The sequence below is a fragment of the Eleutherodactylus coqui genome, chromosome 8 (genome assembly GCF_035609145.1).
Source record: "Eleutherodactylus coqui strain aEleCoq1 chromosome 8, aEleCoq1.hap1, whole genome shotgun sequence".
Classification (NCBI taxonomy): domain Eukaryota; kingdom Metazoa; phylum Chordata; class Amphibia; order Anura; family Eleutherodactylidae; genus Eleutherodactylus; species Eleutherodactylus coqui.
Genome location: NC_089844.1, coordinates 148,705,344 through 148,724,114, shown reverse-complemented (window position 1 = coordinate 148,724,114; position 18,771 = coordinate 148,705,344). Strand labels below are relative to the sequence as shown.

Here is an 18,771-nt window from a genome sequence, read left to right as displayed (position 1 = left end):
AGTAGAATGGGCGGGGCGGCACGCGACCAATCGCCGCGCTCGGTGGCGGAGAGGCCCAGGCGCTCAGGCCGGGAGCGGAGAAGCGGCCGAGCCGTGCGGGACGAGCTGTGCCCAGCGGCGGGGGGGCCGGCCCTGGACATGCCGGTCCGAACCGAGGCCAGCAGCACGGCCTCCGGCTCCTCGTCCCTCATCCCGCCACCTCCCATCAACACGCAGCAGCCCGGGGTGGCCACCACCCTGCTGTACAGCGGCTCCAAGTTCCGGGGGCACCAGAAGAGCAAAGGCAACTCGTACGATGTGGAGGTGGTCCTGCAGGTGAGCCGGGGAGCGGGGCCGACGGGGGACCCCCGGTGCTGCCGGTATACCCGGGCACTGCCCCCGTCTACTACTTGTCCCCCCTACCTTCCGTATGTCTTCGTGTAACGGCTGCACACCGAATATACACGGCCTGTCCGTAGATTTCCTGGGGCCGTCCTCATAGCCCTGCAGATACCGGTTATCCCCCATATACCGTCCGCATAGCCCCCGCAGATACCGGTTATCCCCCATATACCGTCCGCATAGCCCCCGCAGATACCGGTTATCCCCCATATACCGTCCGCATAGCCCCCGCAGATACCGGTTATCCCCCATATACCGTCCGCATAGCCCCCGCAGATACCGGTTATCCCCCATATACCGTCCGCATAGCCCCCGCAGATACCGGTTATCCCCCATATACCGTCCGCATAGCCCCCGCAGATACCGGTTATCCCCCATATACCGTCCGCATAGCCCCCGCAGATACCGGTTATCCCCCATATACCGTCCGCATAGCCCCCGCAGATACCGGTTATCCCCCATGTACCGTCCGCATAGCCCCCGCAGATACCGGTTATCCCCCATGTACCGTCCGCATAGCCCCCGCAGATACCGGTTATCCCCCATGTACCGTCCGCATAGCCCCCGCAGATACCGGTTATCCCCCATGTACCGTCCGCATAGCCCCCGCAGATACCGGTTATCCCCCATATACCGTCCGCATAGCCCCCGCAGATACCGGTTATCCCCCATATACCGTCCGCATAGCCCCCGCAGATACCGGTTATCCCCCATATACCGTCCGCATAGCCCCCGCAGATACCGGTTATCCCCCATATACCGTCCGCATAGCCCCCGCAGATACCGGTTATCCCCCATGTACCGTCCGCATAGCCCCCGCAGATACCGGTTATCCCCCATGTACCGTCCGCATAGCCCCCGCAGATACCGGTTATCCCCCATGTACCGTCCGCATAGCCCCCGCAGATACCGGTTATCCCCCATGTACCGTCCGCATAGCCCCCGCAGATACCGGTTATCCCCCATGTACCGTCCGCATAGCCCCCGCAGATACCGGTTATCCCCCATGTACCGTCCGCATAGCCCCCGCAGATACCGGTTATCCCCCATGTACCGTCCGCATAGCCCCCGCAGATGCCGGTTATCCCCCATGTACCGTCCGCATAGCCCCCGCAGATGCCGGTTATCCCCCGCGTACCGTCCGCGTGGCCCCCCCGCAGGTGCCGGCTATCCCCCGCGTGGCCCCCCCGCAGGTGCCGGCTATCCCCCGCGTGGCCCCCCGCAGGTGCCGGCTGTCCCCCGCGTGGCCCCCCGCAGGTGCCGGCTGTCCCCCGCGTGGCCCCCCGCAGGTGCCGGCTGTCCCCCGCGTGGCCCCCCGCAGGTGCCGGCTGTCCCCCGCGTGGCCCCCCGCAGGTGCCGGCTGTCCCCCGCGTGGCCCCCCGCAGGTGCCGGCTGTCCCCCGCGTGGCCCCCCGCAGGTGCCGGCTGTCCCCCGCGTACCGTCCGTGTGGCCCCCGCCGGTGCCGGCTGTCCCCCTTCGTGTACTGTCTACACACTGTATATACAGGTATTGTCCTTAGATCTCCAAGGACCCTCCGTACAGTGCTGTATGTACCAGCTGGCCCCCATATAGTGTCCGTAGATACCAGTTGCCCCCCATTATGCTGTCAGTATAAGCCAGAATATTACCAGTATATCTCCGTATACGATGTATAACATCTTCATGCTCTATATACATGTATTGTCATAGATCTATAGGGGCCATCTGTACAGTGCTGTATATACTCGTTATCTCTAATATACCACCCATAGATCTCCATGTGGTATATAGTGTTTACTCCCTATACCATCCCTACATAATGTATGAACGTCTGCGTGTTGTGTATGTATACATATTGTCTATATACCTTCAGGGGATAGCTGTAGCGCCATCTCCTGGTTTATACTAGTTAGGGCGCCTGCACACAAGCAGGATTTCCGCCGCTGTAAGCCTGCATAGGATTGCGTTAACAAACACTAGCCTATGCAGACGGCCGCGGTTTGGCCGTGCGAAATCTCGTGCGGCAAACAAAACCGCGGCATGTCCTATTTCTGTGCGGGTCTTGCAAACGTCAACTCACCTACCGCCGACTCCGGTCTGCGCCGGCAGCCGGCACATCAAACAGCCGGAGCTGTGGGCACGGGTGAGTACACGCTGGTCCCTGCAGGCGCCCGGGTCGGGTCCCTTGGCGAGAATCCTCGTCGCCGGATCCGGCCTGTCTGCAGGCCGCCTTATACTGTCTGCGTAGCCCTATATGCTGGATATTAGGGGCTTTTCCATGTAACATATGTATACTATGCATAGACCTCCCTGTACACTAACTTATATATTCACACACTCCTTGTTCCCTCTGCCACCCTGCAGGCGGTCCATAGAATATATACATGTCTGGGAGCCATCCATATATTCTAGTTATCCCCAAATGCCATGCATACAGCCCCGTATATCCCCTATATGGTATCCATATAGTCCTGTATATACTCGTCATCTCCATATAATATGTATATAGTGTTTATTCCCTGTATACTGCCCATATATCCTTATACTGTATAGTCATGTATTGTTTGTAGATACCTGGCTGCCATCCATATGTCGCTGTATATACTGCTTATCACCTATATACCATCTACTGTGCATATAAAGTCTCCACACCCGTTATAATACCAGGTTGTTGCCATGTTTAAAACAATCTGCCAATGCTGAACCCTGTCAGATGTGCCCCTCAGTGTGAGCTGCTGTCTACAAGCCACCGGGAAGCAAACTAACACTTGGCGGAGCCCCCTCTGAGACACTTGGCGGAGCCCCCTCTGAGACACTTGGCGGAGCCCCCTCTGAGACACTTGGCGGAGCCCCCTCTGAGACACTTGGCGGAGCCCCCTCTGAGGCACTTGGCGGAGCCCCCTCTGAGGCACTTGGCGGAGCCCCCTCTGAGGCACTTGGCGGAGCCCCCTCTGAGGCACTTGGCGGAGCCCCCTCTGAGGCACTTGGCGGAGCCCCCTCTGAGGCACTTGGCGGAGCCCCCTCTGAGGCACTTGGCGGAGCCCCCTCTGAGGCACTTGGCGGAGCCCCCTCTGAGGCACTTGGCGGAGCCCCCTCTGAGGCACTTGGCGGAGCCCCCTCTGAGGCACTTGGCGGAGCCCCCTCTGAGGCACTTGGCGGAGCCCCCTCTGAGGCACTTGGCGGAGCCCCCTCTGAGGCACTTGGCGGAGCCCCCTCTGGGGCACTTGGCGGAGCCCCCTCTGGGGCACTTGGCGGAGCCCCCTCTGAGGCACTTGGCGGAGCCCCCTCTGGGGCACTTGGCGGAGCCCCCTCTGGGGCACTTGGCGGAGCCCCCTCTGGGGCACTTGGCGGGGCCCCCTCTGGGGCACTTGGCGGGGCCCCCTCTGGGGCACTTGGCGGGGCCCCCTCTGGGGCACTTGGCGGGGCCCCCTCTGGGGCACTTGGCGGAGCCCCCTCTGGGGCACTTGGCGGAGCCCCCTCTGGGGCACTTGGCGGGGCCCCCTCTGGGGCACTTGGCGGGGCCCCCTCTGGGGCACTTGGCGGGGCCCCCTCTGGGGCACTTGGCGGGGCCCCCTCTGACACTGACGGCATTCAGTGTTTTTGGGTCGGTGTCTACCAGCATGCCACATCTTGTGTTGGCAATCTTTGCCCACTCTTCCTTGCAACAGCGCTCTAAATCTGTCAGATGGCGAAGGCATCCCGTGTGCAGCGCCCTCTTCAGGTCACCCACAGATCTTCAATAGGATTCAGGTCTGGGCTCTGGCTGGGCCATTCCATAACTTTAATCTTCTGGTGAAGCCGCTCTTCTGGTGATTTGGAGATCTGCTTCGGGTTGTTGTGCGGAAAGGTGAAGTTCCTCTTCATCTTCAGCTGTTTCGCCGAAGCCTGAAGGTTTTGAGCCAACATGGGCTGATATTTGGGACTGTTCATAATCCCCTCCACCTTGACTAAAGCCCCAGTTCCTGCAGCAGAACAGCCCCGCACATAATGCCCCCCCCACCACCACCATCCTCACTGCGGGTCGGGGGTCTTCTAGTGATGGCAGTGTTGGCTTTACACCAAACACCTTCTGGAATTCTGACAACAAGTCCCCCTCGGTCTCATCATACAGAACACGTCCCACAGACTTCTAGCAGATGCAATGGGGGTTTTGGTAAAACATAACCGGCTTGAAAAGGCTTCCATCTTGCCCTCCCCCCCCACAGCCCCGACATATGAAGAATACAGCAGATGGTTGTCACATGACTTCACAACCAGGACCTGCCGGAAACTCCTGCAGCTCCTTTAGCGTTGCTGTCGGCCTCTTGGAGCCTCGCGGAACAATTTTGTTCTGACCTTTTCATGAATTTCTGAGGGACGTCCAGTTCTTGGTGATGTCACCGTTGTGCCCAATGTAATCCCCTTCCTGCTGACTGTCTCCACTGTGTCCCATGGTACATGTAATGCCCTGGAGCATTTTAACAGGGGTGTGTGGACTTTTTATATAGCCATGTCATCGTATACTGCCCATTGAAGGTCTACATACACGTACTATCTGCATGTTGCCGTAGACCTCCACATGCTATGTATATACCATTTCTCCTCTGTATGCTGTACATAGATCTTTATATACCTTCTATAGGTATACTCTCCATAGAGCTCCTTATTAGGCCACCTGCGCACGGGTTAGCATTGTGGATTCTGCCCTCGGCGTCCGCACCGCCGCTCGTTACATGCGATGTAAAAGCGCTTTTACCTACACTCTTGGAACTAATTGCAGTTTCTGCGATCGGAGGAACATTTGCATCAGGCTGTATTTTCGTGTGGGTTCTGCACGGACGGCTTCCGTTAAAGTCAGTGGAAGCCGTCTGACCCGTGGCCCATTCGTAATTGACATTGCGGGGAAGTCATCGCCACCCATGTCATCGCCACCCATGTCATCGCCACCCCATGGCACGGGGACACTTTTTAAAGAGCTCTGTACTGCCCATGTTCCACAGTGAAGGTTTGGACCATCCACAATACAGATGATAGAGAAGAGGATCGTGGCCATCGGTCGCGGTCAGGACTGGATTCAGCTGCGAGCTCTCGCATGCGGAATCTGACCCGGTCGTGTGCAGCTGGCCTTACATCTATATACTGTGTATACACATGCCATCCATGTAGCCCTGTATACCACCCATAGATCTCCATATCTTATCTACGGTAGATACGGTTTATCCCCTGTATACCAGCCATGTCTCTACCATATATCCTCTGTATACTGTGGATATATATCCCTAGTTGGATGCTGTATACGGTCCCTTCTCTTCCCTTGGGTTATAGAAGCGACTCCCCTATATATGGGGTGATTGTAGAGTGCCCCCGGTACAGGGGTAAGGGTCACCTGTAAAATCGTAGTGGGTTAACCCAACGCAATGGTGGGGTGTCCATCTCACATGGCAGCATTGCCATCTCATGATGTAGCATGGCATCTGTACACAGCGCCCCCTCCTCATTAGAATTAGAGTTGGGGCCGTCCGTCCCTGGACAGACATCACACATGGCCGTGCCTGTCCTCATGTGACCCCTGCGGTCTGTGCCGTGCCCATAACGATCTTCTATTAGATCATTATAGATTTATACATTATTTCAGACCTGGCTGGGAGGGGGGATGGGGGGGGGCTGGGGTCACCTGACCTGTAACATACAATCGGTCACCACAGTGCGTTAGTCAGCCGAGAAACGTGACTACTGCATGCAGGAGCACATGACCTGACACTACAGGGTTAATCCTAGCAAAACATTCTGGACTCTAGACTGATACATTGTAGCAAACTATCAGAAGAAGGATGCATCAAGCTGACAGAGTACTGGGTACAACTGTAGCGAACCCTCAGCTGTAAGCTTTAGGTCTGAATGTAAATAAGGATTTTCTAATTCACTGATGGCAAGCAGAGATCTTAGAAATAATGAAAAAAGTATGATAGAAAGTTGCAGGACGTCTCATTGTAGGACTATTAGAGGGCTTCTTCCATCATGGCAAGTGATCCTCTAACCACAGGATAGGGGTAACTTGCTGATCAGTGGGGTCTCACCGCAGGGACCCCCGCCAGTCCCCAGTGTGTAGGGAGGACGGAGATTTAGCGCTCAGCTACCTCCTGTACTCCCATTGCAGTGAATGGAGCAGAGGTGGGCATACATGGTCTCCACTGCGCACACTTCAGGATCGCTGAGGGTCTCGTGGTCGGACCACCTCCTGTCCTGTGATGGGATGACTCATTGGATATGGAATGGCGTTGTCCCTCGTATGTCTATAATCTCCTCTTTATGAGCGGGGGTGGGGTGGTCAGTCAGGTGTTGTGACACTTGCAGTGAGTCACCTGTGGCGGTGGCTGATCACTCCTGATGCCGGCAGTCCCGGCATTTGGCAGCCACTTCATCTGGCTGTGATCTGCCCGGTCTGGGCTGCGGGATCACTTGAGTCTTGTGTCTGGGATCTTAAAGGGGAAGGCCCATGATATTCTTTGCATGTGTCCCTATGACAACACTTCTTGATGCATTATATTAGCGACACTTGAGCTTCGGTCTGATTGGCTATTTTATTAGCATTCTGGAATCCAGCATCCCTATGTTAATGTGTTGTCCTGGGGGCCTGGACACATAAGCTTTTCTTAAAGTGACAGTGACACTTTTAAAATGTTGTTTTTGAGCCTCTCTGCTGTAATCTGGCGCCATTTCTCATGTCTTCTTGTTCTGCTCCTTAGCACGTGGACATGGAGAATGCGTATTTGTGTGGATACTTGAAGATAAAAGGCCTTACTGAGGTAAGTCTTCCCCTGCTGTGTAGTCAGGGAAACCCCTTACCCAGCGTCCTATGGGGCTCCTCCTATGGGGTTTTGTAATTCCCCTCCTTATTTGCAGTAGGGCCTCTTGACATTGGGGACCTCCACCACCCATTCTGAGCCCCCTGCAAACATATAGCCCCTGCCAAGGGGAATCTCTATGCTGTGCTCACACCTCTGTGATGTCTTGAAGGTGTCTTGTTGTGCCCTTTGATTAATCTATTCCCCCCTCCTTTCTTCCAGGAGTACCCGACCCTCACCACCTTCTTCGAAGGGGAGATAATTAGTAGAAAACATCCTTTCCTAACGAGAAAGTGGGACGCAGATGAAGACGTGGACAGAAAGCATTGGGTGAGTGCGGGCTTGGCGGCTGCCGTCTTATTTTCTTATGTCCCCCAGGCTCTGACCCGTCATGTTTCTCAACAGGGGAAGTTCCAGGCTTTCTATCAGTACGCAAAAACTTTTAATTCCGATGACTTTGGATTTGAGGAACTGAAAGCAGGAGACTACGTCTTCATGAGATGGAAGGTGCGTTCTGTGACCTCTATTTAAAGGGGCTGATCCCTCTTATTAAAAGGGTTGTCCATGGATGAACTATTGATAACCTATCCTGATGATGGCTCATCGGCTAGGGTCCACTGCTCGGGAATCCCTGCCATATCAACTGTTAACCAGTCTGATGTCGGTGTAGGCGAAACTTGAAGCAGATAGCTCTGTACATGTTGCAGTGGCTTGGGTTGGTACTGCAGGCATAGTTCTCACTAGATTAATTTTTAAACCAGCCTGGGTTACTGCAATCTGAACAGGGCTGTAAGCGAGCCGGGTAACAGCTGATCACAAGGGGGGTCCTGAGCAGCAGACTTGCGTGATCAATTAATGATGGCCTTAGGATAGATCATCAATATTCAGTCCCGGACAACCCCTTCTAATGGTGCAGTTTATAGCCCTGGAATGTGGTTCACGGGGTTTCCTCTCTCCTCTGCAGGAGCAGTTCCTGGTGCCCGATCATACAATCAAAGACATCAGTGGCGCTTCCTTTGCCGGCTTCTACTACATTTGCTTCCAGAAGTCAGCCGCGTCCATAGAGGGTTATTATTATCACCGGAGCTCAGAATGGTGAGAACTGTGCAAGGCTTTAATTTTTTTTTCTCCGATTGCAGTTTATTTTAGCATCGCAGCAGTACTGGAAAATTTCAGGTGTGGTGGTGTTACCTTGACCACAAGTTCATCCTGCTACCATGTTTCTAGCACCAAATGCAACACCTTTCATGTAGGCTCTATACAGTGGTGCAAGGAATGCCTCGGGCTCTGTAATATGATGGTCGATTTGCTGCCATGCACCATTACACCTACCAAAAAAAATCAATCTTGGGTAGACCCCCATTTACTGTTCCCTAATAAACACATGTTTCCTCTATAGACTACTGGGATCCCCAGCGATCTCAAGCTCTGCACCGCACATTCCCCACGTGGATGGAGCAACAGTGTGCATGCATTACGACTATTCCATTCATTGCCAAGCGCATTGATTTCTCTCCATCCCATAGAAGTGAATGGAGTTGATCATGCATGCACACTGCCACTCAGTTAATGATGGGAATTTGGGGTGCTGGTCTTGGGATCACTGAGGGTCCTAGTGGTCAGACCTCCTAGTAATCAGACATGTATTCTGGGGGCTAGATGTCCTTATTGGCAAAACATTATTAGTCTTGTTAATTCTCTAACTGTTAGGCCATCACAATAAACGTTATGGTAAGGGAGCGTTCACATGTAGAAGATGTTCTGCAGCAGAATCTGTACCAAAATGTGCACCACTGGCCAGCAGCAGAGTTTAAAGTTAAAAAGGTGAAATCTGTTGTGCTTCCACATCAAAATCCGCACTAAGGAGCCCGTCCATACTGACTCTTGCTTCATCCGTTTCACATAGGGATATCTTTTCAGATGTCTATATGTAAAACGTATGCGGCAAACGGCAGTGGGGACGGCCCGTACATGTGAACCAAGTTATGTGAATATCAACCACGGTGTGTTCTGCAACTTGCTGGCAAAGTTTGTACGGAAATATCACCCCATCCCTACATGCTTGAGGGTCTGTTAGGATTGTCAAGACCGGATAGAACAATGTGAACTAAATTCTCCAGTGCAAATCTCTGCTCTGTTACTTTGTTACATTTTCCCTCCACTGAAACTTTGTAACACTCAATCAGCTGTGACGGGTTTTGGGCTAGGTAGTTACATGGTGACTTTGCCCACATGACCAAAGCTCGCTGTGTTGCCTTGCAATCTGACACTTACTAATGTCAATGGGGGTCACTGCAGATTGCTAAGGCCTCCTTCACACGGGCAACATGGTATCACTGTGATTTTGTAGCGCTACAAAGTCACACTTCATAGCACCACTTGCAAGGATTTTTGGCTTGAAATATAAGCCCTACCCTGAAAATAAGCCTAGCTGCAATAGAAAAAAGTATACGTCACCTTAGAAGCGCTACTGCAGCTTCTTCCTGGTCCCCAGCACTGGTCTTTATCTCTTCTGGATAGGAATTGAAAAATCCCCACCTCCCTTGTGATTGGCTGACACGTAGCTAATCAGAGCCAGCTCTCGATGAATGGCTGTGATTGGCTAAGCATCAGCCAATCAGAGGTGGTGCTTCCAGGAGGCAGGAATTTTTCAATCCCCGGCCAGAAAAGATGATCAGTGCCGGGGGTGCGGGGAGAAAATGCGGCTGGACTGACAGCGCTTCTAAGGTAATGTATACTTTTATTTTTCCCTGCAGCAGGCCTTCGATTATAGCTTTTCCAGTAGGATTTCCTACTGTAAACGTTGCATCGCACGAAAATCGTGTTTTCATGCGCTGCAACAAAGGAAGGCTCCATAGGGAAACATGGGCTATAAAACTTCACTAGTCGCGGGCATATTGCGGGACAATTAAAGCACTTCCTGACAGCAAGCAGAGTCTTTATAAACGCCATATTCTGCATTGCCTACCTTCTTAACTTCTATTTCTATTCCCTTTGCAGGTATCAGTCTTTAAACCTGACCCACGTCCCAGAACACAGTGCACCTATCTATGAATTTCGGTGACAGAAGCCTGACCTCGCCGTTGCCACCCCTCCCACACAGACAGAATGGAGCTGTCCGCACCGAAACCCGCTGTTTCTTTTCTGTCAGAGACTCTGAAAAGAATGTATGAGTGTTAAAGCAATGACACGTGCAGCGGCGGCCAATCTGTACGCAGTTTTTATTTTAATGCGCTGGGTTTTCTTTTAACTATTTTTTTTTTCTTTTCCTGCTTGACATTACTGCTCCGGCTTTATCCCCCCACCCGCTCCGCCCCCATGGAGCGCTCACCTAATACAGCCCCTCGTCCTGCGGCTGGATGGGGCATAGGACTAGAACGTGAATTATAACCCCAGCCTGACGCAGAAGGGGGTGGTTGTAAAGTACAGACTTATTAGATGGGGGTCTGTGACTCTCAGCACAACATACATGAGCTACACACTCCACCTTAGGGGGATCTACCCCTCCCTCACCTAATTAGCAGATCTATAGGTCTCGTCTACCCGGTCCCAATGTCAAAAGGAAAACGTATTCCGGACTGCAATACATTTCCCCGTTTTCACATTGAAAATGGAAAATGTCAGATTTTTTTTTTCTATATCTATAAATATATATTATAAATACACATATATTTAATCAAAGTATAGATCTATGGACGCCCTCCGAGCACTGACCACGCTGAAGACAACAAGTCAGTGATGTATTTTGTGGCGGCCATATTTTTCCAGGGTATACTGAACAGGTGATGGAAATGCATTGCACCCCCTGCTTATTCAGTCTCATTAATGAATCCTGTATATCCTGCTTCTCAAGGGTCTAATGAAAAGTGAGGGAACAGCGCCATCTGCTGGCAGACTGTGGTCATGACAGGCAGCATGTTGTCCTGCAGCCGAAGAGGTAATGACCAGCGGCGAGGCGGACTGTTGGCGCAAGTGACTGGTTGCGAGGAGCTGTTTGGAGTTGTTGTCTTATTTGCTATGTGTCATGGATTAAAGCGTGGCTAGCTTTTCTCTCTGATTCCTGCAAACGCTTGAGACTACTTGTCTATTCCACAGCCGCTGCACATTGCACATTTACCAAGAAACATCCATCTTTTAACTTTTTTTTTTCTTTTCCCATCGCAGGGGAAAAAAAAAATTGCAAATGTCAAAAACTTTTTGCCGTTCTACTGCTGATCTGTTGCTTCAATGTTTTCTTTACATGCAGACAAACACGACTACGTGCGCCCCAGCTGTGTGCTGGAGTTCTGCTCTGAGGCTTGGGCAGCACATGCAACACAAGTCCGTGTGCTGCCCGATTTACGCAGAAGCATGCACTGGCATATTCGATGTCTCATCCGGGGAACGGATATGTATAGGACTTGCAATGAGTTTTTACAGGTCAACCACTGGCCTGTGTGGGGAAAAAAGTCAATGTGCATATCCTCCTAGGTCTATAATGGGGCTGCGTGTTAACTGTGTATTATCACGGAGAGCACCAAGCCCCAAATATGCTAGGGTGCAGGGGGCCTTAGGGTTTGTTCACATGGGCGTGGTTGTGCAGCGTATTACGTGTGCCCAATGGGCAATGAATAGAACCCATTGACTTCAATGGACTCATTCACATGAGCGTACTTTTTTTCACGGCATGTGTGATCACTTGAGAAAATACTTGCCATGACCTGTGCTGTGTGTTTTTGCGCACCGCAATACCCCTTTGAAATCGGCGGGTTTGCGTAAATGCGCACAACATACACAGAAAGCGTGAAATTGTCTGTATTTTTTGTTTGCAAATGTGGTGCATTTGGGTACACATACATGTGGATCAAAGCGCGTTTTGGTCACGCAAACGCGCTGTATTTGCGTGGCCGAAATGCGCATATACCCATGTGAGACTGGCCTTATGATAGACCTTACCTCTCGACCCAGCCCAAGTCATATACAGCCAGGCGCCACCTCTGGAAGCCTGAGCCTAGGTCTGATTTTTGGCCCCAACTGCCACCAGCCGGTTGTATGAGGTGGTCAGAATTACGGAAACCGCGTGGGCTTTGCTAAATCGTTTCTATAACTCATAGAAGGCAGTGGGAGTTATGCAAACGGCGCAGCCCAGCCGTGCGTCTCGGAGGGTACCTTCGTATGGCAAGTATTCGCTGCGGTTAACAAATTGGCACCTATATGTTGCACTTTTTGCAGTTTCTTTGCAACTCTTGAAATCCAGGGGTTAAATCTGCATAAATGGGCATAATGTGGATGCAGAATTCGCAGCGCTTTTCGAAAACTGCAAGGTTTTGTGGGTTTTTTTCTAAAGTTTCTGCTCCATGTGAAGATTCTGTTTTAATTCTCTTCCACACGGCTGGTACGGTCAGTGCTGAGGAATATCCACAGTAACACTGTGAGAACACGACCTTACGGGTCCTCTGCTGTCCCGCACTTTAGGACGTGGCCGGCTGTATTTCAGGTAGGGGCTGTCCTGAGATGACCCCTTTAATGGTATATTTGCACCATTACATTTTTGAGCCTGGAACTATTTTTCTTTCCCCTTTTATAGTTGTTAATATGACTGTAAGAATGCGTGCCATGTGCGGGTGTTCTGGATGAGGGTCCTGGCCTGACTGTCAACTGACCCGAACCAACACCACCCTGGAGATAATGCTGCGAGTTCAAGCCTTCAGACCCACAGTTGGGCCAGGACACTGCTGGTATTATGGAGAGTGGCCTGGCCCTACTGTGGGTCTAAACGCTTGAACTCGCAGTATTCTCTATCTCCATGGTGGTGTGAGTTCGGGTCAGTTGACCCACAGTCTGGCCAGGACCCTCATCCATAATACTCTTCACTGAATGCAGCCTGAGGCCCCTACGGAGGATAGTATTCTGGTCTTGATTTTACAACCCAAAATCGGGCACCCATGATACAAAAGCTTCTGCAAGGATTTGTTACACGTCTCGGTTTTGGAGACATTCTTGATATTGGCTTACAAATCATGCCTGAAAGAAATGGCGTGGCACAGCAAACCTGACTGTGTAATCCCAGCGCCTTCTCCATTTCTGCTGCTACAACGGGGTTACTCATCTACCCCATGCTCTGGAGAGGGGCGCGGGAACGCTCTTTCCTTAAATGCCTATGGTTGAAGAGCTGCTCAGTCCCATAGAAGTGAATGGGATTGAGCTACTCTATCAGGCACAGCTATGGTAAGGAGTACAGCGCTGTGCCTGGTCCACCGAGAAGAGGCTATGGCGCTCACCTGAGCTTTGCAACCTCTTCAACCAGCTGATCAATGGGGGTCCTCAGTGGAAACCCCCCACATATTAATGATGTATTGATAGCTCATCAATATTTTAGTCATGGGAAAAACCCTTTTAATTTACATTACATGCGATGATATATGATTGCCAGTGTGCTAATAAACAAAACTGCTATTTACTTTACCTAAAATAATGGTTTCTCTGCAGAAAAATCTCTCTAAAGTGCTGTCTCTTTTCCCTCTAACTTGCTGTCACCTGATTGACAAGGGATGCTAGGACAGCAGAGCAGAGGAATGAGTGCCCATCCTGCTAAGTGTACTGTATGCAGAAAGGAGGGGAAGACACATAAGTGGATGCTGGTGCTAATGTTGAGATAGCGAAGGGTGTTTATACGCGTCTACTGCTAAATTGCTTACAGGCCAAGATGGTGAAGTTATGGTGTGTGTAACAGAGCAGAATCCCTGCAGTTCTCTGTGTACAGTCTATAGAGCACAGCAGCAGCTCCCCCCACCAATCCTGAGAGGATGGAGAATTAGATGGACCCTGTATTTTCTCCTCCTCTGCAGGGAAAATTGCTCATGTCTATGATCCTAGTCAAAAGAATGGGGTTCATATTTGTGCATCTTGCAATACACAAATCTTGTGCATTTTTCTTGGCCCATGTGAAAACGGCCTAATAGTTTAGTCCTGGAAAACCCCTTAAGGACCAAGCGCGGTAAGTATATGGCGCTCAGTCCTGGGCTTTAGGCTGCTTTCACATGGGTGACAAAATCCCATGATTTTTTTGCGATGCGACCGTGCTACAAATCGCGTGTATGTGAAGCCCATGCTTTGCAATAGCTTCCTTCGCATTAGCGATGTTTTGTAGGCTGCTACGGTACATTGCGAGATTACAAAATCGCAGCATGCTCTATAGAGCCGCGATTTGCAATGTTTTGTAGCCCATATTTCCCTATGGAGCCTTCCTTTGTGTTGCATCTAGAGATGAGCGAACACGTTCGGCCCCGCCCCTTTTTCGCCCGAACACCGAACTTTGCGAACACCTCGGTGTTCGGGCGAAAAAGTTCGGGGGCCGCCGTGGCAGCGCGGGGGGGTGCGGCGGGGAGTGGGGGGGAGAGGGAGAGAGAGAGGGCTCCCCCCTGTTCCCCGCTACTGCCGCCCGCGCCGCCGCGCATCTCCCCGCCCCCCGGCGGCACCCGGACACTTACGCGCGAACACTGCAGTGTTCGCTAAAGCCGGTGTCCGGGTGCGGATGTGTCCGTAACGGACACGTTCGCTCATCTCTAGTTGCATCGCATGAAATGCAGTTTTTGTTTGAGATGCAACTTTTACAGTAGGAAATCCTATTTGATCCATAAAATTAACCCTAGCTGCATCAAAAACACAGTGCATCACCTGTCTGCTCTGCTGCATCGTCTCTTCTCCAGCTACATGTTTGTAGTCCTCAGGAAGCCCTTTCTGGTCAGGGGTTTTAAAATCCCTGCCTCAAGGAAGTGCAGCATCTGATTGGTTGAGCCAAGGCACTCGAGAGCCAATCACTGCAGGGTTCTATGAACCAATCACTAGCATATCATTAAATGGCTGTGATTGGTTTATCAAGCGCTGCAGTGATTTGCTGAGCTGCGGCTCTTGAGATGCAATCGAAGCCAGTGCTGCCTGGAGGTGGGTTTTTTGAACTTCCACCCAGGCAGCGCTGGCTGAAGACTACAGACAAGTTTTGGAGCAGGAGAGAAGTGCGGCGGAGCGGACAACGCATTGTAGGTGATGTATTATTTTTCATGCAGCTTATTTTTTGGGGTATGACTTATATTTCAAATCCCGTCCGAAGAGTGCTACAAACCGGCAATATCGCCGTGAGAAAACGCACAGAACACAGCTGTGATATCGCTGCAATTTTTCTCACAGCGATATCTCTTTCCCCGAGTGAAAGAGGCCTTAATCCCAGCTAACGAGCACGGAATTGAAGCCTCTGCTGTTGCAATCAAGCAGGAGCAGGTCGGGTTCTTGCCAGGTTACATACTGCTCAATGAGCGCTGTGTACTAAAGAGTGGAAGTATTACTTGTACTATCCGCCCCCCACAATCACGTGAGGGCCGGCTCCTCCTCTTACAGTAGAGCTGCAGAGCCCTCGCAGTCCCTGATCAGCTCTGCCAATGACTATTGTCACTACAGGCGGATGTTGTCCTCTGTAGCTATGGCTTCTATGGAATCCCCAGGTACAGTGGAAAAGTGTCAAATAAGGGAAAAAAATAATACAATACCCCTAAAGATCTAATATGACGTTTTGCGGGGGACATAGATGGTTAAAAAAAGTTACAAAAGGAAGATAAAAAAAAAAAACCCAATGAAATAAAAATGAGTATATACATTTAAAAAATGCCCTGATGCCATATGCACCCTGCCATCCAAATTGTCAAAATGTCTAAAACAATTTTTTGTGTAGTTATACTAATTTTAAAAATAAAAAAAATTCAAAATATTTAAAAAAAAAAATCTTAACATCAACAAAATTAGAAAACAGAAACTCAATAGCCTTATATGTCACGTGGAAAAAATGTAGCAAAAATCATTTTGATAGGTGACAAAAATAGGGCTGGAAAATTCACCCCAGGGGTAAAATCCCTAAATTGCACATTGGTGGGTTTGCATTGTGAAAATTGGAGCGGGAGTCCACCTCCGGATTATGCAGCAAATCCAGCCCATAGCCTACGACGAGACAACGCGCTTTCCTGCCGATGAGCGGAAATTGATTGTGATTTTTCTACTCGCAGGGGAGAAATCACACCATGCTGTGATTTTGTGGGGCTATGTACGCATGGCTTCCATTGAAGTCAATAGAAGGTGTCTGTCCCACAGCCATTCTGTAATCCTCATTGCAGAATGGTCGCGGCAGCCGTGTCATCACCGTGGCGTTCTCTGTACTGCGTGTGGGCTGGCGCTCTAGCTGGCACATTCACAGCGGAGGAGAAGGCAGGCAGAGAGGTAAGCAAGGGTCACTGGCTGGGCACCGGGTCGATTCCTGCATGCAGGGTCCGACAGCCCATGAGCAGGTGGCCTAACTAAGGGGAGGGGACAATGAGGCTATGTGGTTTCCTATTATTGCTCTGAACTACATGGATCCATTACACTGGTGCATACTTCTGCGTGCAGATTTTGATGCAGAAATGCTAAGGGCACATGCTAGTGGCAGATTTTTAGGCCATGTGTGAATCCCCACCCTAAGGCTATCTTCATACAGGTTGCGGCACGTCTGTAGTGCGCCCGCTGTGCACAATCCTCATCATTTAGTGGAAATTTTGGTCCAGAATTTACACCTTCATTTAACCCATTAAGGACCAAGTGCTGTAAATATATGGCGCTTGGTCCTGGGCTTTAATCCCAGCCAATAATAAAAATACGGTGTGGGATTAAAGCCCCTGCTTCTGCAATCAAGCAGGAGCAGTGTGGATTGTCAGCTTTTAGTCACAGATGAGAAGTGGTTTCTAACCCCTTCTGCCTTACTCCTTTCCCGGATACATAGCACTCATTGAGCGCTATGTACTAAGTGGAAGTATAACTTCCACTATGTGAGCCGCCTGTCGAGATCCCCTGGCACAGCAGAACTGCAGGGTCCTAGCAGACCCTGATCAGCTCTGCCAGTGACTATTGTGACTACAGGCGATTCTATCGATGCTCCAGCTACAGTGGGAAAATGTTAAATAGTAAAAAGAGCAGAAAACATGTGAATGTCCCCCAGAGGTCTTATATGACGTCATGGGGGAAAGAGATAGTAAAAAAAAAATTCATAAATAAGTAAAACAAAATTACAGAATAAAACAAAAATATATACATAAAAAAGATAAGCCGATGCCAACACAAACCGACGCAGTATGCGCCCTGTAAACCACGAGCATACATACTATAGATCAAAACGTCCAAAACGACAGGAGGAACCCGTTTACGTACTTTATTATCGTATAAATTTACTAATTTAAAAAAAAACAAAAAACTGTAAATGTTACATAATCCTTTATTGGGTGTAGAAAGCTAAAATAAAACTATAAAATGGGGGGGAAAAGTCAGTGAAAAAGATGTTTAAAAAATAGCCCTATTTGTCACGGGGGGGAAAAAAGCACAGGAAAAATAATTTTGGCATCTGAAGGGGAAAAAAATAAGGCAGTTAAACCACCACATGGGTAAAATCCCTAAAAAGTGTCTGGTCCTTAAGGGGTTAAAGAGGTGGAATCTGCACGGCAAATCCACTGCTGTAACTGCCCGCCGCGGACCCAGTATCTGCGCCGCAGGGCGGTTTAACAAGGCTTCGAAACTCTCCTCCACTTTGCTGCTACCATGAATGTCGTGGATTTTCAGTTTGGAGAGTGGATGGGAAATCTGCCCTGTGTGCGCCTGGCCTAGGGGTGCGTTCACACGGACAGAGATTGGAGCAGATTTGCACCAAAAATTAATATATTTTGCGCTGTGAATTTAAGCGCAGATCTGCACTATTTGTTGTGTTTTTTTTCTGCAGACCCACAGCTGATTTCACGCTTTAATTGAAGGGGTTAAGTCTGCTGAGCGTCTGTGTCAAAGTCCGCACCACTGGAGCGGAATATGGTGCAGATTTTGCGCTGTGGAGTTTCTGCGAAATGGCCACTCTGGACACTTTGGCCCAAATTTCGTAGAGTCTGAACAAACCTAATCCAGCCACCACTGATGGATGAACAGACGACAAAACTCCCCCTCCCCCCCCCCCCCCCCCCTCCGGTCAATGTAAACGGGTTGCTAGGGACTCACTGCCTGACAACTGTCGTATAACAGACTGGTCGTCAGGGAATGTGTCCCTAGCAACCAGCTCAAAGTCCATTTCAACAGTTTCTGACATATTCCTGGTGACATTTTAGCTGGATTGTTGCGGCAAACGTGATTTTCACTGGATTACGTATCTGCCGTACGGAAACAGTATATTTCTAGGGGCGGATATAACATCCCTGCTGAAGGCAATCACAATAGGCAGAGCCCCTATAAATGATCTCAGACATGGAGGATAAAGCTGGACAAGAAGAAGGCATTTGACTCCATTGTGCATATAACCGTCATATATACCCCATGACGGGGTAGTTTTACCGCTTATGTCCCTAATACATACAGCATGAGGAGGGCAGTTTTAGCCTATATACACCCCATGATACAGGTTTAGAGGATATGTTCTCACTTCCTCTGGTTTGGGATATAATATAAGGCAACTTTGCTATAAGCAGAGTCTTTATATTTACTTGGATTTGAGTTTCAAATCATGGATTAAACTACCATGCCCAGCATGCTCTGCCATTATAAGAAGAGACACGTG

At 50.3% G+C, this 18,771-nt stretch overlaps 1 protein-coding gene across 1 annotated transcript; it reads left to right on the top strand.

Moving 5' to 3' along the window:
• The first annotated feature begins 28 nt into the window (after positions 1–28).
• On the top strand, positions 29–11,241 carry GID4 (GID complex subunit 4 homolog). The gene is made up of 6 exons (XM_066576671.1): positions 29–315; positions 7,086–7,145; positions 7,407–7,514; positions 7,590–7,691; positions 8,149–8,279; positions 10,185–11,241. Exons 1-6 carry the CDS (start codon positions 139–141, stop codon positions 10,246–10,248), a joined length of 642 nt encoding a protein of 213 aa, XP_066432768.1. The 5' UTR covers positions 29–138; the 3' UTR covers positions 10,249–11,241.
• The last annotated feature ends 7,530 nt before the right edge of the window (positions 11,242–18,771 follow it).

Bases quoted from the DNA above. Each gene is read 5' to 3' on its own strand.
- GID4 (XM_066576671.1), top strand. From the start codon at position 139: ATGCCGGTCCGAACCGAGGCCAGCAGCACGGCCTCCGGCTCCTCGTCC. The intron at 316-7,085 runs GTGAGCCGGGGA...TCTGCTCCTTAG, and splicing joins ATGTGGAGGTGGTCCTGCAG to CACGTGGACATGGAGAATGC. The intron at 7,515-7,589 runs GTGAGTGCGGGC...GTTTCTCAACAG, and splicing joins ACGTGGACAGAAAGCATTGG to GGGAAGTTCCAGGCTTTCTA.